This window comes from Erythrolamprus reginae, chromosome 1 (assembly GCF_031021105.1).
Source record: "Erythrolamprus reginae isolate rEryReg1 chromosome 1, rEryReg1.hap1, whole genome shotgun sequence".
NCBI classification, from domain to species: Eukaryota; Metazoa; Chordata; class Lepidosauria; order Squamata; family Dipsadidae; genus Erythrolamprus; species Erythrolamprus reginae.
This window is the reverse complement of record NC_091950.1, coordinates 405,544,162-405,565,892: the sequence shown is the minus strand read 5'-3', so window position 1 is coordinate 405,565,892 and position 21,731 is coordinate 405,544,162. Positions and strand designations below refer to the sequence as shown.

The 21,731-nt window shown below is 41.5% G+C and overlaps 1 protein-coding gene across 1 annotated transcript in view; it reads right to left on the bottom strand.

Moving 5' to 3' along the window:
• Positions 1-21,731, bottom strand: part of SPNS2 (SPNS lysolipid transporter 2, sphingosine-1-phosphate) — a 242,699-nt gene that overhangs the window by 118,112 nt on the left and 102,856 nt on the right. The window contains exon 3 of the mRNA XM_070735225.1: positions 13,463-13,599. Coding sequence (XP_070591326.1) covers positions 13,463-13,599 — 137 coding nt within the window. The remainder of the gene's footprint in view (positions 1-13,462; positions 13,600-21,731) is intronic.

The following is a 21,731-nucleotide window of genomic DNA, read 5'->3' as shown; positions in this document are numbered from 1 at the left end:
TAAATTATTATTATTATTATTATTATTATTATTATTATTATTATTATTATTATTAATTATTCCTGAAGCCCTGGAGTGCAAAAAATAGCACAACGGGCAAACATTTTGCCCATTTGGGCATTTTTTCTTCACTTACCAGGCCTCCGTAAGGCCTGTGTGCATGTGGGCAATGCAGGGGTGCAAATGCGTGGGGGGAAGGGGTGTGGGCAAATGCATGCATGCTAAAACACACACAGACACACACAAACAAACACACACCTTTTGGCACCAGAACCAAAAAAGGTTCGCCATCACTGCCCTAGAAAAATTCATTTCCCTAATGCGGTGTTTCCCAACCTTGGCAACTTGAAATATTTGGACTTCAACTCCCAGAATTCCCCAGCCAGCAAATGCTGGCTGGGGAATTCTGGGAGTTGAAGTCCAAATATCTTCAAGTTGCCAAGGTTGGGAAACACTGCCCTAATGAACATGATTTTGCACATCGTCGGCGTTTCTCTCATGTCGCTTCCTTATGAGATGGACTAATGATAATGTTTTAACCTGACAAGCCAATTTTGCAAGGAACAAACTGCTACCCTTTCCATTTTACAGGCAGGAAAACTGGGAGGTGTGAACAGGGCATGAAAGTCAAATGATCCGGTAAGTATAGAAGGCAGGGCTTGGGAACTAGGCCTCCTTTGGGATACATAATTTGCGCTGGGTATTACGGGCCGTGGGAATGACGGTCTGTGCACTTCTGCCCCTCCCTGGGAGGCAGCCATGCTAATTTTGTAAAAATAGCTCACCTGTGGGATCGGGTGGCAGGCTGGCTAAGTAGCTGCCCATTCCCCATCTGGGTGTGACGGCAGAAGAACAATCTCTGGAATGCAGTTGGTCTGCGGCAATGGATGAAACACAGCCAGCTTCTCTCCACTGGAGGGAAATTGCTCTACTACTGAGTAACTGAGCCAGGTATGCATTAATTAGCCTCTGCAACCAAGTTTCAAAACAGGCAAGCTCCTTTTCCCAGCAAGCTAACCGTGTGCGATCTGACAGCGGTGACAACTAAAGAGCCTTGATATTGTTGACACGAGCAACCTCTTCCACGCATGGTCCTGAAATCAATGTGGTTGCATAATTCAAAACAGCTCACTGGATGATCCCATATTTAACCTCTCCCTGCCGCCCCTCAAACATTATGCTTGGCATAGCCTGACACAACAGAATAAAAATCTTCCTTTTGATGCCGGTGCCAGGGAGAGAATGCAGTGTTCCCTCGATTTTCGCGGGTTCGAACTTCGCGAATGGCCTATACCACGTTTTTTCAGAAAAATATTAATTAAAAATACTTTGCAGTTTTTTTCCTATACCATGGTTTTTCCTGCCCAATGACCTCATACGTCATCGCCAAACTTTCATCTGCGAAACTTTCATCAGCATTGTTATCGCAAAAAAAATAATTATTGTTAATAAATAATTATGTTTATAAATGTATCAGGATCACCGTCTTATTCAATGGTGAGTACCAGTAATAATGTTGAGTAAATAGTTAAGAGAATGGGAAATGGTAATCTAGGGGTTTAAAGTGTTAAGGGATGGCTTGTGATACTGTTCATAGCCAAAAATAGTGTATTTACTTCCGCATCTCTACTTCGCGGAAATTCGACTTTCGCGGGCAGTCTCAGAACGCATCCCCCGCGAAAATCGAGGGAACACTGTATAGATAGAATTCCCTCTACAAATGAGAATCAGAATAGAACTGGAAGGGACCTTGGAGGTTTTCTCAGTCCAACCCCCTGCTTGAGCAGAATTTCAAATATTACGCTTGGTGTAGCCTGACATAACAGAATAAAAATCTTCCTTTTCATGCTTGGGGCAGGGAGAGAAAATAGATAGAATTCCCTTTACAAAATGAATCAGAATCAGAAAGGGGACTTGGAGGTCTTCTAGTCCAACCCCCTGCTTGAGCAGAACCTATACCATTTCATACAAGTGACTGTCCAGTCTCTTCTTAAATGCCTCCAATGATGAAGCACCCACAATTTCTGAAGGCAAGTTGTTCCACTGGTTAATTGTTCTCAGTGTTAGGAAGTTTCTCCTTATCTCCAGGTTGTTTCTCCCTTTGTTTAGTTTCCAACCATTGTTTCTTGTAGAACATAAGAACATAAGAAGAGCCATGCTGAATCAGGCCAAAGCCCATCGAGTCCAGCATTCGGTGTTACACAGTGGCCCACCAATTGTCCATGGGGATCTTGAGCAGAAAGAGAAGGCAAAACCCTCCCTTTCCCTTGACCCCCAACAAATGGTACCCAAGGGAATCCTGCCTACCTCAACCAATATAAAGGCGGCACTTGGACATCCGTTTCAATAACTACCGATACACTTGGCATCCATGAATCTGTCTAATCCTGCCTTGAAGCTATCCAGGCTGACAGCTGTCACGACCTCTTCTGGAAGTGAATTCCATAAACCAACGACCCTCTGGGTGAAGAAATATTTCCCTTTATTTGTCCTCATTTTCTTACCTGTGAGCTTTAGGGAGTGCCCCCTCGTCCTAGTATTGTGTGATAGAGAAAAGAATTTTTCTCTATCCACCTTTTCTATCCCATGCATGATTTTATGCACTTTGATCAAGTCACCCCTTAAACGTCGTCTTTCAAGGCCGAAAAGACCAAGGCGTTGTAACCTGGTTTCATAAGGGAGGTGCTCCATTTCTTTGATCATTCTTGTTGCCCTTGCTTTCTGGTGCTTTGGAAAATAAGTTGACCCTCCTCTTCTTTGTGGCAGCCCCTCAAATATTAGAATACCGCTATCATATCACCTCTCGTCCTTCTTTTCTCTAGTCTAGCCATACCTAGGTCCTCCAACTGTTCTTCATGTGTTTTAGTCATATAGAAACATAGAAGACGGATGGCAGAAAAAGACCTCATGGTCCATCTAGTCTGCCCTTATACTATTTCCTGTATTTTATCTTACAATGGATATATGTTTATCCCAGGCATGTTTAAATTCAGTTACTGTGGATTTACCAACCACGTCTGCTGGAAGTTTGTTCCAAGGATCTACTACTACTCTTTCAGTGAAATAATATTTTCTCACTACTTAAATCAGAACTATGGAACAAAACAGACAATACCATTTTTAAATGGCAGCTTGTATCAAACACAAAGATAGAAATTCCATATAGAAGAGATTACACCAAGATATTTGGTTCTTGCTTATATGTACAGGTATACGCATATTTTAATGCAAAAAACCCAGTCAAAGATGACACTTTTACTTGAAGTATAGCTTGGTGGTATAATTTGTTTCAGTATCTCATTCTCAAAGAAGAGTACTTTAAGGGAGAGAGAGCAGGTGAACCCTGGAAGAATCAAGGTGTTTTTCTCTATTTGCCTTCAACTGTGCAGGCTACAAATAAAATTGATTTATTTGACGTCTGAATGTAACCTTACTTCATTTTGCATTTTCAAACCAATAGAGCAATGTTCAAAATGTGCGTTAGGAAGCCGTTTGCAGAAAAATGCATATATTCATGAAATAATGTACCATATGGGATCTATTTGGGGACTGAAGAGTAGTATACATTAGGCAAAATTTTGCAAGTAAAATGAAGAAACATGTACTAAAATGTACACAGATGTTAATGTAGTCTTAAAAAAAATCAGGTTGGATTTTCCAAACTTAACATATTTCCAGATCAAAAAACTATTGAAAACAATCTTGAATTATCTGAATCTGTTGTTTACTTTGTTCTAAGAACCAATATTGTGGTGATAAGTGATAGGCATGGATGCTTAGATAGCCTGGGACAAGTTTCACACCCCATCCAAACATTCAGGGTGGGAATAAATCGGGATCACAGCCAGCTATACAGTATTGTCAAGAATTATGGCTAAATCTTGATGTCATCTTAGTATCACTGGTGTGTAATAGATATAACAGGGTATGATTTATTTTAATATAACTAGGGCTTCTCCAGGTCCCGTTGACTAAACAATGTCGTCCTGCGGGCCCCAGGGGAAGAGCCTTCTTTGTGGCGGCCCCGGCCCTCTGGAATCAACTCCCCCCGGAGATTAGAACTGCTCCCACCCTCCTTGTCTTCCGCAAACTACTCAAGACCCACCTATACCGCCAGGCATGGGGGATTTGAGACATCTTTCCCCCAGGCTCCTTATAATTTATGTTTGGTATGTATGTGCTGTTTGGTTTTTTAATTATGATAGGGTTTTTAGTTATTTTTAATATTAGATTTGTGCCATTATAATATTGTTTTTATCATTGTTGTGAGCCGCCCCGAGTCTTCGGAGAGGGGCGGTATACAAATCTAATAAATTGAATTGAATTGAATTTTAGATAGTTATTTAATTTTAATTTAATTGAATTTAATCTCACTGTAACCTACTGATTTTATATGTTGTAAGCCGCCCCGAGTCTTTGGAGAGGGGCGGCATAGAAATCCAATTAATAAATAAAATAAATAAATTTTCAAGTCTAACTGTCAAGCCAGTGCAGAAGTTGGTGATAAATTAATGGCTTGCCACACTATCTATAGAAGGCCTCATGTTTATGGGAACTTGGGAGGGGTGATTTTCATGAGGGAACAGAGGCAGCCACAAAACATTCTTTCAAGTGGTTCAATGCCATCCTATGCCCATCCACCTGGGCGGAAGCGGAAGGAGGACTTGCCATCCTGGCACAATCTGAGTGGGCAACCTGACAGGTTTGTGGGTGGGGGACAAGGGATGTGGTGGGTTTTCCAGTGTAGGTAGCAGGATGGCTCCGGCAATAAATTGGAACTTTGAGGAGTACTTTGACTAGGACTCTGATTTAGTTTGAATGCTACCTGGAACCTTGACACTAACCTCCTGGCCTGCTGGGCAGGAATTCTCATTTGATCACCCCAGGACAATATTTCTTAACTTTAAGATCTATGGACTTCAACTCCCAGAATACCACAGCCAGATATGCTGTCTGGGAAACTCGGAGTTGAAGTCAACACATCCTAAAGTTCCCAAGATTGAAAAAGACTTGCCCAGCCAAGCAAATGGCTCTCTAATATTTGCATGAAAATCTCCAGTGATGGTGAATCCCTGACTCCAGCAGGCAAGTGGGATATATTTGCTTAATATTTGCTCTCTGGAACCAGTTAACTCCTGAGATTTGGGCTACCCCCCACCCTATTGGCCTTCCGGAAAGCTGTAAATTTATTTATTTATTTATTTATTAGATTTGTATGCCGCCCATCTCCGTAGACTCGGGGCGGCTCACAACAATAACAAAAACAATGTAAGAACAAATCTAATAATTTAAAAAACGCTTAAAAACCCATTATTAAAAGCAAACATACACACAGTACCATGTATAAACTGTATAGGTCCGGGGGAGATGTCTCAGTTCCCCCATGCCTGACAGCAGAGATGGGTCTTAAGAACTTTACGAAAGGCAAGGAGGGTGGGGGCAGTTCTAATCTCCCGGGGGAGCTGGTTCCAGAGGGTCGGGGCCGCCACAGAGAAGGCTCTTCTCCTGGGTCCCGCCAAACGACATGGCAGACTAGATGGACCATGAGGTCTTACTCTGCCGTCAATCTTCTATGTTTCTATGTTTCTAAAGACCTGGCTTTTCCGATAGGCCTGGGGCCATTGATCTTATGGTGGTAACCAGCAAGATCTGGTCATGAATGCAGGGGCTTAACTGTTTGTAGTGTTAATTATTTTTAAACTGTTTTTAGAGGTTTTTTGTACTATTGATGTTTTATATTTTTGCTGTGAGCTGCCAAGGCAGTGGTTCTCAACCTGGGGGGCTGGGACCCCTTTGGCACAACGTTTTTGGCAGGAGATTTTAATATGCAATTAACAACGGGAACTAGAAATAGATAGAAGAATATCAAACAGACTTAATATGGTGGGTCTCCATGCAGATTTGCCAAATAGGAGCACTTATTATTCAGCAAGACAAAATACATTCAGTTGCATTGATTATATATGAATGAATAGGATGGGAAATGTATGAATTACCGGTAAATAATCAGAGGTTAACAGTATATGGTTATCAGACCATGCCCTACTGCTAGCAGTGGTAAAAATGGTGCTAGACTTATGGTTGGGGGTCACCACAACACAAGGACCTGTATTAAGGGGTCGCGGCATTAGAAAAGTTGAGAACCACTGCCCTAGGAAATTGGGCGACATAGAAATTGAAGAAATAAATTGAAGAAATAATTTGAAGAAATTGAAGAAATAAACTGAAGAAATTGAAGAAATAAATTGAAAATTTTTGAATAAATAAATAAATATTTCTCATGATAGAACATCCTTCCTGATTTCTAGTTTGCATTTCCCTCTGTTAAGGTATTGCTGGTTCTTGTTCTACCTGCAGTAGCAGTGAAATCTACTTATCTTTCCTAATGGTTCGGAAGCCTGCGTTTCATGCTTGCTACCATCGTAGGTGCTTTTTCACCCTCTGTGCATGCACAGAAGGCTTTGCGCATGCGCAGAGGGTTAAACAAATGGAAACAGCAACACCCAGGTGGGTGGATGGAGCCTTGTGCAGGTCACCACTGCTGGTTCTCCGAACCACTGGCAGGTGCCGCTACCAGTATGCCTGTACTGGTAGCATTTCACCCTTGCTATACAGAATAAATAAATAAATGATCGGACTCATTTGAGACAATAATGAATCCGCATACAGACGGGAAGTTGAACAACTATCCTTGTGGTGTGACCAGAACAATCTAGAACTGAACACACTCAAAACCGTAGAAATTGTGGTAAACTTTAGGAGAAACCCTTCCACCCTTCCACCTTTCACAATACTAGACAAGACAGTATCAACAGTAGAGACCTTCAAATTTCTAGGTTCTATCATATCTCAAGACCTAAAATGGTCACCTAACATCAAAAACATCATCAAAAAAGCACAACAAAGAATGTTCTTTCTGCGCCAGCTCAGGAAGCTCAAACTGCCCAAGGAGCTGCTGATACAGTTCTACAGAGGAATCATTGAGTCTATCATCTGCACCTCTATAACTGTCTGGCTTGGTGTTGCAACCCAACGGGATCGACACAGACTTCAGAGGATAATCAGAACTGCAGAAAAAACAATTGCTGCCAACCTGCCTTCCATTGAGGACCTGTATACTGCACGAATCAAAAAGAGGGCGGGGAAAATATTTACTGACCCCTTGCACCCTGGACGCAAATTGTTTCAACTCCTACCCTCAAAACGTCGCTACAGAGCACTGCACACCAAGACAACTAGACACAAGAACAGTTTTTTCCCGAACGCCATCACTCTACTAAACAAATAATTCCCTCAACACTGTCAGACTTTCTACTAAATCTGCACTTCTATTCTACTAGTTTTTCTCATCATTCCTATCACCCATTTCCTCCCATGTTGATTCTATGACTGTAACTTGTTGCTTATGTCCTAAGATTTTTATTAATATGGCTTCTTCATTGCTTATTTGACCCCTAGGACAATCATTAAGTGTTGTACCACATGATTCTTGACAAATGTATATTTTATTTTATGTACGCTGAGAGCATATGCACCAAGACAAATTCCTTGTGTGTCCAATCACACTTGGCCAATAAAATTCTATTCTATTCTATTCTAAATTCATAGACTCACAGACTTTCAATAGTTGACTAAAGCTATCCAGGAAGATTCCGACAAAGTACACTTCATTTATTTATATCACCTTACAGCCTCCCTACTATGGAAGCTTATGTTTACAATTAAACATACCAAAAAACCCCACAACCCACCCCAAACCCAAACCCTCTCTCTTACAATTTTAAAATAAAAGTAGTAACCAAAACAGTGATAAGGGCCAGTATAGGAAATAAAACAGTTAAAACAGAGCAGCAGGGACCTCTTTGTTGTTTAATTTGATATCATCATTAAACGTAGATCAAACTAGAAAAAGATGTTTGGGATCTATTTAAAAACTGACAAAGTCGGAGGTGGGAGTTTTACCGATACGATGTCAATGTGAAGATACACTGTGCTTAGCGCCTGTCAAATTAACTTAACATTATGCCAAATTTGCAAGCAAGGGCTTCTGAAGACCAGTTGTTGGCCTCTTCCAAGATTCAGTCTAATGGTCCACTGGAGCATCTTTTGCACCTTATAAATGATGCACTTCTGGGAAGGCTGTGTAACTAATGGTATGTACCTTCAGGATCATTAATCATAGGAATGGAATGAATAACTTTATGTCCTCATTGCCTGTAAAAATTTAAAAGGTCTTGGGTTCATTCTCATACCAGAGGACATTTTTCATTTACAGTGTCCCCATATTAAAGCTCCTGAAAACAGTTACCGTATTTTTGGGAGTATAAGACGCACCGGAGTATAAGACACTCCTTAATTTTGTTTTAGCCATTCTTATTCCAATAATTTTTTTGCCTGTAAGCACGTCCACTATTAGAAACATAGAAACATAGAAGACTGACGGCAGAAAAAGACCTCATGGTCCATCTAGTCTGCCCTTAAACTATTTTCTGTATTTTATCTTAGGATGGATATATGTTTATCCCAGGCATGTTTAAATTCAGTTACTGTGGAATTATCAACCACGTCTGCTGGAAGTTTGTTCCAAGGATCTACTACTCTTTCAGTAAAATAATATTTTCTCATGTTGCTTTTGATCTTTCCCCCAACTAACTTCAGATTGTGTCCCCTTGTTCTTGTGTTCACTTTCCTATTAAAAACACTTCCCTCCTGGACCTTATTTAACCCTTTAACATATTTAAATGTTTCGATCATGTTCCCCCTTTTCCTTCTGTCCTCCAGACTATACAGATTGAGTTCATTAAGTTTTTTCCTGATACGTTTTACATTCTATTGATGATAGAATATGCCTTTTTCTTTTTTACACTTCCAGCATAGTGGTGAAACTTTTGGAAAAAAATGAAAAAAGAGGTAAGATACTTAGTCATTCACAGATTAACAGCTGCCAGGATAGCATATGCCCAGCAGTGGAAAACAGATAAAACACCAGAAGAAAGTACAATAATCAAAAAAATGCTAGACTGTGCAGAGATGGATAGGATGTCTAAAATATTAGAAGGAAAAGAAGATACGGAGTATTATAAGAATTCCTGAGACAATCATGCTAGAATTGGCTCTTCTATGACATATGGACTTCAACTCCCAGAATTCCTGAGACAATCATGCTAGAATTGGCTCTTCTATGACTTATGGACTTCAACTCCCAGAATTCCTGAGACAATCATGCTAGAATTGGCTCTTCTATGACATATGGACTTCAATTCCCAGAATTCCTGATTGTCTCAGGAATTTTGGGAGATGAAGTCCACATGTCATAGAAGAGCCAACTTTGCCTACCCCTGAACTAGAGCAATAAAAAAAAGTCTTTATAGACTTAGGGCTTGGAAAACATTCTTTGCAGAAAGTAATATTGAAAGGGCTTGCAAACTGGTAAGAGCTGGAAACCTTGTTAGCACCTGGTTAGGGCTAGAAAGAAACATGGAGCAAGTGTTCGGAAACTTCAGATCATGCAGAATGCAGCTGCGAGAACAATCATGGGCTTTCCCAAAAATGCCCATATAACACCAACACTCCGCAGTCTGCATTGGCTGCCGATCAGTTTCCGGTCACAATTCAAAGTGTTGGTTATGACCTTTAAAGCCCTTCATGGCATTGGGCCAGAATATCTTCGAGACCGCCTCCTGCCGCACGAATCCCAGCGACCGATTAGGTCCCACAGAGTGGGCCTTCTCCGGGTCCCGTCAACTAAACAATGTCGGTTGGCGGGCCCCAGGGGAAGAGCCTTCTCTGTGGCAGCCCCGAATCTCTGGAACCAGCCCTCCCCAGAGATTAGAACTGCCCCTACCCTCCTTGCCTTTCGTAAACTCCTTAAAACTCACTTTTGTCGTCAGGCATGGGGGAACTGAAATATCTCCCCTGGGCCTATACAATTTATGTATGGTATGCTTGCATGTATGTCTGCTTAATAATGGGTTTTTTAAAAAATATCTTAAATTGTAAATTATTAGATTTGTTATAAACTGTTTTTATTGTGTTGTGAGCCACCCCGAGTCTGCGGAGAGGGGCGGCATACAAATCTAATAAACATAAACAAACATAAACACATAAACTGGTAAGAGCTGGAAACCTTGTTAGCCCCTGGTTAGGGCTGGAAAGAAACATGGAGCAGGTAGAGCAATGAAAAAAAGCCTACAAAGCCTTAGGGCTTGGAAAACATTCTTTGCAGAGAGTAACAATGAAAGAGCCTGCAAGGTAAGAGCTGGGAAGATCGTTGGCACTTAGTTAAGGCTGAAAAAAAGCTTTAAAAGGGGGCTACATGCAGAGTATAAGACGCACCCAAATTCTCAGCTTCTTTTAGGGAGGGAAAAGGTGCGTTTTATACTCTGAAAAATACAGTAATTTGAGGCTGATGGTGGGTAATGTTACTTTTAGTAACAAAAACATTAGGTATCACCTTAGAAACAGCCTTCCTTCCTTTTGGCACCAGGTTGCTTCACTAATAGAGTGGACTTTAGACTCCTTGCATTGTAAGGTCACAATGTCCTGACTGTCCCCCTTTCAGTCTGTGATGGCCATAAAAATCACTAAAAATTGTTGTCTTTGGCCAGAGCTCCACTTGTTTCTTTGGAGGCCTGTTATTATAGTTGCAAACTGTTAGAAAATAATTGAAAGAAAGTGGACGGATTACAGCTCCCCCTGAACAATGGACATTTCCTGATGGAGTTGGAGAAATATTGCTTAATTTATTTCAAAAGTTTCCATCTAAGAGCAATTTATTTCGGGACTTTGTAAAGGCAAAGTGCAAAGAAACTAGAGAGAAGGTTAACATCTGGAAGACACTAGATGGGCTATACCTGATGACAGATTTCAGATTAAAGTCCTTCGTGGCACCGGGCCAGATTATCTCCGGGACCGCCTTCTGCCGCACGAATCCCAGCGACCAGTTAGGTCCCACAGAGTGGGCCTTCTCCAGGTCCCGTCAACTAAACAATGTCGGTTGGCGGGGCCCAGGGGAATAGCCTTCTCTGTGGCGGCCCCGGCCCTCTGGAACCAACTCCCCCCAGAGATTAGAATAGCCCCCACCCTCCTTGCCTTTCGTAAGCTCCTTAAAACCCACCTCTGCCGTCAGGCATGGGGGAACTAAGATATTCTTTCCCCCTAGGCTTCTACAATTTATGCATGGTATGTTTGTATGTATGATTGGTTTTATAACAAGGGTTTTTAGCTGTTTTAATATTGGATTTTTACATTCTGTTTTTGTCACTGTTAGCCACCCCGAGTCCACGGAGAGGGGCAGCATACAAATCCAATAAATAAATAAATAAATAGATAGATAGATAGATAGATAAATAAATAAAATAACAGAGTTGGAAGGGACCTTGAAGGTCATCTAGTCCAATGCCCTGCCCAAGCAGGAGACCCTACATCTGCCTTTGCCTAGGATTGAACTCACAACCTCCTGATTGTGAGGCAAAAGCTCCACCTCTAGGCCACAGCAGCTGATATAGCTTTGTAAGCCAGGAAGCTGGTATATAACTAACACTGATTTGGAAGACTGGCTTGGATCTGACCAGGTGGTCAATCCAAGGATAAGGTCTATGTTTCCAGCTCCATCTTGAGATACTGAAAATCCAGAACCTCTGAAGGAAAAAAAAAGTATTCTCCTGTTAGGCAATGATCTTCAGTGATTCTGTAGCTCAACAAATCAGACGATAGATCTATCTAGTTCAGTGTTGCTAGCAATAACTCTGCAAGATTTCACATGGTTGTCTTTCTCAACCCAGCTTGACAATGCTAAAGGTTAGGGCTGGGATCTTTCCTATGCAAAATAGATCCTCTCCCACAAGATTTACCTAGCATGCAGGAAAATTGCCTGTTCTCAGAGACAGTCGGCTAAATTACTCAATTACTGTCTATGCTGACTGGTAAAAGTAGGATTTCAGCCAAGGATTTTTCCGATATGTAACAATAGCAATCGTACTAGGACTTATATACAGCTTCACAGTGCTTCACAGCCCTCCCCAAGCGGTTTACAGCGTCAGCATATTGCTCCCAACAATTTGAGTCCGCATTTTGAAAAATCAAATAAATAATAATAATTTTACCAGCCTCGGAAGGATGGGTCAAACCTTGAGTTGGTCAGGATCGAACTGTTGGCAGATGCACTACTGAATTCTAATCACCACACTCTTTTTAGCTGGAGATACCAGTGACTAAAGTTGAGTTTTGTGTGTGCGAAGCAAACTAATGGTCCATTCTCCTTCGCAATACCATCTACATCAGGGGTATTCAACCTTGACAACTTTTAAGGTTTGTGGATTTCAACTTGCCTTCAAGATTTCAACTTACCCACAAGATCATATGTTGCAATGTCCTGCCTGTCAAAGACTACTTCAGCTTCAACCACAACAACACAAGAGCACACAACAGATTCAAGCTTAACATTAACCGCTCCAAACTTGACTGTAAAAAATATGACTTTAGTAATCAGGTTGTTGAAGCGTGGAACTCATTATCAGACTCCGTAGTATCATCCCCTAACCCCAACATTTTATCCTTAGACTACCCACGGTTGACCTCTCCAGATTCCTAAGAGGTCAGTAAGGGGCGTACTTAAGCACACTAGAGTGCCTTCCGTCCCTTGTCCTATAGTCTCTCCTATATCTCGTATTTCTTCTCTACTATATCCTCTATAATCTTCATTGTGTATTATTGTGTATTGGACAAAATAAAAAAATAAAAAATAAAAAATTGTTTGTTTGTTTGTTTGTTTGTTTGATTGATTGATTGACTGATTTCTATTCCGCCCTATTGCTCAGACTCAGGGCAGCTCACAACAAAAGTGAATACATAACATATAGAAATCTAAAATTAAAACATACTAAAAAAAAACTTAAAAAAAAAAGTCAATCACTCACATTCAATCAACCAAATCTATTCATTCACTGCCCGGGGGAATATTATAAACTTAATGGCCCCAAAACCTGCCGTCAGAGATGGGTCTTTAAATTCTTGTGGAAGATGGGGAGGGTGGGGGCAGTACGAATCTCTGGGGGGGGGAGTTGATTCCAGAGGGCCGGGGCCACCACAGAGAAGGCTCTTTCCATCTGTCCCGCCAGATGACATTGTCTAGCTGATGGGACCTGGAGAAGGCCAACTCTGTTGGACCTAACCGGCTGCAGGGATATATGACGCAGAAGACAGTCTGAAGTTGTCATATGAAGTTGTCATAGTTCAACATCCGCTGGTGTATGTTAAGTGGCTGACCAGAGCTTTCTATTTCCTTCAAAGGGCTGGAGATGAGGCTACTTCTACATGGGTAGAACAGATTATCTCCTCCTGAGCCATACACAGTAAACCTCTCTAGTATGCCTCACCGTCTTTTTCATTTCGAAAGCTCATGTCTCACCTGACAGCTCCTCTAGCTGCAGACCACATATTATTCCCACTGCAAAGCTCTTACCTGTTCAGTGATGAAGGAGCTGGAGAAGGTAATGGCTGACCAGAAGAAGATCCCACAGCTAAGAATAATCTTCCTGTTGAAACGGTCACCAAGGTAGCCAAATATTGGGGCTGCCACCATAAAGCTACAGATGAAAACTGCAGAAGAACAGAAAGGAAAAGATTGGATTGGGTCAACAATTCACAAACATTTGAAATTTGATTGGGAAAATCAAAAACAAAGTATCAATCATCTTTATTTATTTATTTATTTATTTGTTCATTCATTCATTCGTTTGTTTGTTTATTATTGAATTTGTATGCCGCCCACTCCCGAAGAACTCTGGGCGGCTTACAACAATAAAACAATTGAAGAACACATTGATACAGTCATACCATGTCATGAATATCATATCATATCTTATTGGGGTCGGAACTAAAGGTATCAATTGCTCACGGCTCCCAAGCCTTCTGGAGCCAGGTTTTCAAGGCTTTCAGGAAAGCCAGTAGGGTGGGGGGGTAGTTGGTTCTCAGGAGGTAGTTGGTTCCAGAGAGCCGGGGCCACCACAGAAAAGGCCCTCCCTGTGGTCCCGCCAGCCGACATTGCTAAGTCAATGGGACCTGGAGAAACCCAACCTTGTGGACTCTAATCGGTCACTGGGAGTTGAGTGGCAGGAGACGGTCCCGTAAATATCAATAAATTTCCATAAGCTGGTACTTCCAGATGCATTGGGAATGCATGACAGATTCGGTTCCACTTTTCAAACCATTGGTGAATAATTCATAAGCTGCAGATGCTGCAGATAGTCCACAATATTTGACCACAATTGAAAGCAGAATTTTCATGGCTAAGTAATACAAGTGTTACGTGATCAGACCTGAATTTGCCACCATTTTTCCCTGTGGTCTTTAACTGAATTTCTAGTCATTAACAGCATCACGTAGCTGGTAAGTGAATCACATGGTCCTGAATTGACTTTTCTTGTTGAAAGCAGGCTGGGAAGGTTGTAAATGATGATCAGATGACAAGATAGAGTGGTACTTCTACTTACAAATACCTCTACTTACAAACTTTTCTAGATAAGAACCGGGTGTTCAAGATTTTTTTTGCCTCTTCTCAATAACTATTTTCACCTTACAAACCCGAGCCTCTGAAACTGTAACTGGAAAAGGCAGGAAGAAGCCTCTGTGGGGCCTCTCTAGGAATCTCCTGGGAGGAAAAGGGGCTGGAAAAGGCAGGGAGACGCCTCCGTGGGGCCTCTCTAGGAATCTCCTAGGAGGAAACAGGGCCTCCACCCTCCCTGTGCTCTCCCCAATCACACACGTTATTCGCTTTTACATTGATTCCTATGCGAAAAATTGCTTCCTCTTACAAACCTTTGTACTTAAGAACCTGGTCATGGAATGAATTAAGTTCGTAAGTAGAGGCACCACTGTACTGCAACGATTGTAAAGATGAGCTGATTGTTAAGTGCCCGAATTGTGGTCACAGAATCATTGGAATCAGGGGTGGGTTCAGTAATGGGTTCAGCTGGTACGGCTGGAATCGGAGTTCCAGTAGCGGAAATTGAGATGCGCACACATTTTGCGCACCCCCATCATGTTCATGCCCATGCCCGCATGAGATTTGGCTTCTGCACATTCACAGCAAGCAAAATCTCACGCGAGGACACTCTCGCACGTGAGATTTTGCTGATTTTTGGTGGGTTTTTTGCTTCTGTGCATGCTGACAATCAGCGAAATCTCACACATGAGAGCATCTTTGGGCAAGATTTCACTTGCTGTGCATGTGCAGAAGCCAAATCTCATGCTGACAGGTGAACACGTGCCTGCTGGACGCGTGTGCGCCCGTGACAATTCTGTAGAGCGTACTGGTAGCGGCCGGTAAATGCAACCTCTGCCTGGGTGAGTTCTATTATTGGAAATACTGTATGCGTTTTGCACACTTTAACACACACATCCCGGTCACGTCATGCAATGACCCTCTGTTCATGCGCAGAAACCTCTGTCCATGTGCAGAGAGCTCTTTGCAAGCCGCTTTCAAGGAGCGGTAACCGGAGAACAGGTTTGGGAGCATGGCCTACCGGCCATTGCTACCAGTTTGGCAAGTGGGGGCAAATTTCCATCACCAGTACGGGAGAACCAGTCTGAACGGCAGCAACTCACCACTGATGGTGCAACAATCATAACTTCAAGGTCTGGCTGTAAGTCACTTTTTACAAAACTGTCATACAAATCTAATAAATAAATAAAATAAGTTCAAAGCCTTTGTTAAATGAACACACTAAAGTCAAGGACTACTGTATTCAAAACTTAAAAGAAGAAATTGTTTCCTCATACACGGTCAGATTTAAACGGTGTTTGTATATTTTATTTATTATTTTGTTTATTCATTATAGGTGGTCCTCAACCTATGGCCACAATTGAGCCTGGAATTTATGTTGCTAAGTGAGAAGTTTATGGAGTAAGTTTTGCCCCGTTTTAGGATTGTTCTTGCCACATTTGTTAAGCGAATTGCTGCAGCTGTTAAATTAGTAACAGGGTTGTTAAGTGAATCTGGTTTCCTTCGCTGACTTTGCTTGTCAGAGGAATTCAAAAAGTGATCGTATAATGTCGGGTCACTGCAACCATCATAAATGTGAATCAGCTGTTAAGCATCCAGATGTAAATCACGTGACTGAAGGAATGTTGCAACAGTCATAAGTGTGAAAATTGTCATAAGTCGCTTCAAATGGTCACTAAGCAAACTATTGTAAGTCGAGGACTACCTGTATATAGAAACAGAGAAACAGAGAAGATTGACGGCAGGAAAAAGACCTCATGGTCCATCTAGTCTGCCCTTATATTATTTCCTGTATTTTATCTTAGGATGGATATATGTTTATCCCAGGCATGTTTAAATTCAGTTACTGTGGATGAGCCGGGGTGGCGCAGCAGGTAGAGTGCTGGACTGCAGGCCACTGAAGCTGACTGTAGATCTGTAAGTCAGCGGTTCAAATCTCATCACCGGCTCAAGGTTGACTCAGCCTTCCATCCTTCCGAGGTGGGTAAAATGAGGACCCGGATTGTGGGGGCAATAGGTTGCCTCTGTTAAGAAGCGTTATTGCTAACATGTTGTAACCCGCCCTAAGTCTAAGGAATATTAAATAAATAAATAAATAAATAAATAAATAAATTTACCAAGTTTGTTCCAAGCATCTACTACTCTTTCAGTAAAATAATATTTTCTCACATTGCTTCTGATCCTTCCCCCAACTAACCTCAGATTGTGTCCCCTTGTTCTTGTGTTCACTTTCCTATTAAAAACACTTCCCCCCTGAACCTTATTTAACCCTTTAACATATTTAAATGTCCTCCAGACTATGCAGATTGAGTTCATTAAGTCTTTCCTGATACGTTTTATGCTTAAGACCTTCCACCATTCTTGTAGCCCGCTTTTGGACCCGTTCAGTTTTATCAATATTTACGTATCCCCTTCACTCAAGATAGGAACAGTGTCAAAGTGAGCCAAGGATGAATTTAAACCCAAGTTTCCCTACCCTTACACCAATTCTTTGATCTTTACAATTTGAAAAATTAATATTTGCAAAATGCTGACAGTTGTATACCTTACAGCTCACTTTTAGCTAGAAAAATACTATGTTTTTCTACACAACCCGTGTTAGATCTATTTTCTATTCTTTGTAGATATGGAAGTCACTTTTTTAAATTGGATGATTTGTTGATGTGCGAATAAAGAAAAAGCAACGTAGATCTTTTAAAGACAGAGGGGATACAATTAGGGAAAAAGATTTGAGAACAAAAGAATAAAATGACAGAACAAGAAGCTGGCAGAACCCAGATGGCAGCACGAGAATATTCAATTTGAGTTGTTAAAAAAAAAAAGTTCAGACAATGATGGTCAGCTTGCCAGAAAGACTGCCTGCCAATGATCCCATCCATAGCTAGGCCAAAAGTCTTGGAGAGAGGAGCTCCTATTTAACTAGGAAAAAAATGAAGGGGGGGGATTGGTGGAGGACCTGTCATCTAGTCTAATTAGACATAAATTAATTTACTGCAAACAGACAAGTAGTCCTCATTTATAATAATAACAACAACAACAACAACAACAACAACAACAACAATAACAACAGAGTTGGAAGGGACCTTGGAGGTCTTCTAGTCCAACCCCCTGCTTAGGACGGAAACACTATATTACTTCAGACAGATGGTTATCCAACATCTGCTTAAAAACTTCCAGTGTTGGAGCATTCACAACTTCTGGAGGCAACCACAACAACAGATTCAAGCTTTACATTAACCGCTCCAAACTTGACTGTAAAAAATACGACTTTAGTAATCAAGTTGTCACCAGTTGCGGCCCTATTTGGACAGGGAGTCATTGCTCACAGTCACTCACACCCTCATCACCTCGAGGTTCGATTACTGCAACGTTCTCTACTTGGGGCCATAGTTCCCTCTAAGCTGAGCAGTGAGCAATCGCTCACTTAAAAATCATCATCAACTCAGAGTTTTCCAAACCTGCCCAGAAGCCGAGAGGGAAAGAGTGAGAGGGAAGGAGAGAGAGAGGAAGAGAGGAAGAGAGAGAAACAGATAGAAAAAAGAGAGGAAGGAAAAGAGAAAGAAAAAGAATGGGAGTAAGGAAGAGAGAAAGAAAATCAAAATCTAGTTTGAAACTAGCTCAACTATTTAAGTGGCATTTTGATATTGATAGAGTTGCCCTATTATGAGCTCACTGTTATAGACACACAGTACAGTATTTTATTTTGAAATTCTCTGAGGCAAAACAGGGTGGGTTTTTTATTTGTTTGTTTGTTTGTTTGTTTATTTACTTATTTATTATTTCTGTGCCGCCCAGTCCCGAAGGGACTGCCGCTCAGACACTATACTTTCCCCCCCCCCCAAAAAAATAGAGGGAACACTGCTTGGGGCTACTTCTGAAAAGTGTTCGGAAACTTCAGATCGTGCAGAATGCGGCCGCGAGAGCTATCGTAGGGCTTCCCAGATTCGCTCACGTTTCTACAACACTCCGTGGCCTGCACTGGCTGTCGATCAGTTTCCGGTCATAATTCAAAGTGTTGGTAATGACCTTTGAAGCTCTACATGGCATTGGACCAGAATACCTCTGGAACCGCCTTCTACCGCATGAATCCCAGCGGTCGATAAGGTCCCACAGAGTTGGCCTTCTCCAGGTCCCGTCGACTAAACAATGTCATTTAGCGGGCCCCAAAGGAAGAGCCTTCTCTGTGGTGGCCCCGGCCCTCTGGAATCAACTCCCCCCGGAGATTAGAACTGCCCCCACCCTCCTTGTCTTTCGCGAATTACTCAAGACTCACCTATATCGCCAGGCATGGGGTAACTGAGACACCTCCCCCAGACTTTTATATTTTATGTTTGGTATGTATGTGTTGTATGGTTTTAAATGATGGGGTTTTATATGTCTTTTCTTTTTTAATATTAGATTTGTTCTACTGTAATATTGTTTTTTATTATTGTTGTGAGCCCCCCCGAGTCTTCGGAGAGGGGCGGCATACAAATCTAATAAATTAATTGTTATAATGAACTCAATCTGTATAGTCTGGAGGACAGAAGGAAAAGGGGGGACATGATCGAAACATTTAAATATGTCAAAGGGTTAAATAAGGTTCAGGGGGGAAGTGTTTTTAATAGGAAAGTGAACACAAGTACAAGTGGACACAATCTGAAGTTAATTGGGGAAAAAATCAAAAGCAACATAAGAAAATATTATTTCACTGAAAGAGTAGTAGATCCTTGGAACAAACTTCCAGCAGACGTGGTAGATAAATCCACAGTAACTGAATTTAAACATGCCTGGGATAAACATATATCCATCCTAAGATAAAATACAGAAAATAGTATAAGGGCAGACTAGATGGACCATGAGGTCTTTTTCTGCCGTCAGACTTCTATGTTTCTATTATTATTATTATTATTATTATTATTATTATTATTATTATTATTATTATATCCTTATATCTTTTTCTGCTATTCTCTCATAGTTATATTTTACTCCTTTATTTTCTCCCCTATTCTCCCTTTAATACATTCTACCTGATTATATCCTCTATAACCTCATTGTGTGTTATTGTGTATTGGACAAAACAAACAAATAAATAAAATAAAAATAAATAACCCAGAGGCTCAGTTCAGATTCCATTTTGTAGCCTCGCCTCACGAAAGATGATCTCTTTCAACGACAGGTCACACACGAACCTTTCCTTCTAAATGGCATTTTTCAAAGACTCTGTTTCCTCTACGCAATTTGGGTGTGTTTCTTGCCGGCCCCAAAAATACCAGACGAAAAGGGCAGGTGAATAAAAATAAGTAAAATGACAGACGCCCTTCCAATTGAAAGTGACAGCCTTGGAATCGTACGCTTGGAATGAAGAATGAGCAACACGTCTGTTTCGTTGCAATTGTGGTGAAAGAAACAGGAAAGGTTTAATTATCCAGACTGGATGGATTTCTCTGTATCTATTTCTGATTTCAGTGGTTTGGACCCCACCCTGGTACAGGTGGGATGTTTTTTTGTTTTGTTTTTAAATTTCTCCTTTGTGGTGCGATGTGGGCGGAAGTGCCCACATGTGTGCGAATCCATGTGCTTGGAATTTCTCTTGCTCTCTCTTTTTTAATTATATGAGACAATACAAAAAAAAAAATAGTTCATCTTCTGCAGGCTTCATGGATTCCTTCACGCGCTGTTACCCATGATTGCCAGCTCGGGTTTTTTTCCCCCCTCCACCCGGGGAAATACCAGTCAACCAGCAACCTACTTCTCTGTCACGCTATTTAAAGGTGGTCTTTGATTTCTTTGACAGGAAAAAAAAAATGGCCTCCCCTCCTCCTCAAAAAGAGCAGAAGGGGTTTAAACGTTTAATCATAAAAGATATTGTGATTTGTGAAAGGATCTCTCAAGTCATTAAGATGAAGGTTTCCCTCAGGTTTGAAGGAGGATGAAATTCAAATTTGCCCTTGGAATTGTTCTCCTGAGTGTCGTTGGGGGTTTTAAGAGGTTATTTCACAGTTACCGGTACTTGTTTGTGGAATTATATTGAGAATTATTGGGCATAGTCATAATTCCCAAACTGCCTTTCTCAAAAGGGGATTATTATCACCTCATCACCTCGAGATTCGACTACTGCAACGCTCTCTACATGGGGCTACCTCTGAAAAGTGTTCAGAAACTTCAGATTGTGCAAAATGCGGCCGTGAGAGATATTGTGGAGCTTCCGAGATTCACCCACGTCTCGGCAACACTCCACGGCCTGCACTGGCTGCCGATCAGTTTCCGGTCACAATTCAAAGTGTTGGTAATAACCTATAAAGCCCTACATGGCATCGGACCAAAATACCTTCAGGACTGCCTTCTGCCGCACGAATCCCAGCGACCGATAAGGTCCCACAGAGTTGGCCTGGTCTGGGTCCCATCGACTAAGCAATGTCGTCTGGCGGGACCCAGGGGAAGAGCCTTCTCTGAGGCGGCCCCAGCCCTCTGGAATCAACTCCTCCCGGAGATTAGAACTGCCCCCACCCTCCTTGCCTTTTGTAAGCTACTCAAAACCCACCTATGTCGCCAGGCATGGGGTAACTGAGTTGCCCCTAGGCTATGCTAAGGCTATGGTAGAATTCTGTATGGTCTGTTTGAGTGTATGGTTTTTTAAATAATGGGTTTTAACATGTTTTAATATATTGGATTTGTGACATGGTATTTTTGTTGTGAGCCGCTCTGAGTCCTTGGAGAAGGGCAGCACACAAATCTAATAAATCAAATCTAATAAATAAAATAAATTATTATTTATTCGACTTCTATGCCGCTCAATCCTGAAGGACTGGGATTGGGATCAGAGCAGGTGGTGTTGCGTCTGTTCCGGTTGTAACACATAATAGGCGGGGTTGTTACTTACCGTCGCTACCGGTACACTGCACGTGGAGGTCCATGTCCCTGGCGTGCACGCGTATCCCAGTGAGATTTTTCTTCTGCGCCTACGCAGGAAGCATAATCTCGGGAGGGGACGCGCATGTGCGTGAGATTTCAATGATTTTTTTTTGCTTCTGGGCATGAGCAGAAGCAAACAGTTGCCAAAATCTCAAGAGATTGTTATGATTGTTTTAGAATTATTAGTTTTCTATAATAATGGGGTTTTTAATATAGTTTATATTGGATTTGTATTTTATTGTATCTATTGTTGTGGTGAGCCGCTCCGAGTCCTTGGAGAGGGGCGGCATACAAATATAATAATAATAATAATAATAATAATAATAATAATAAT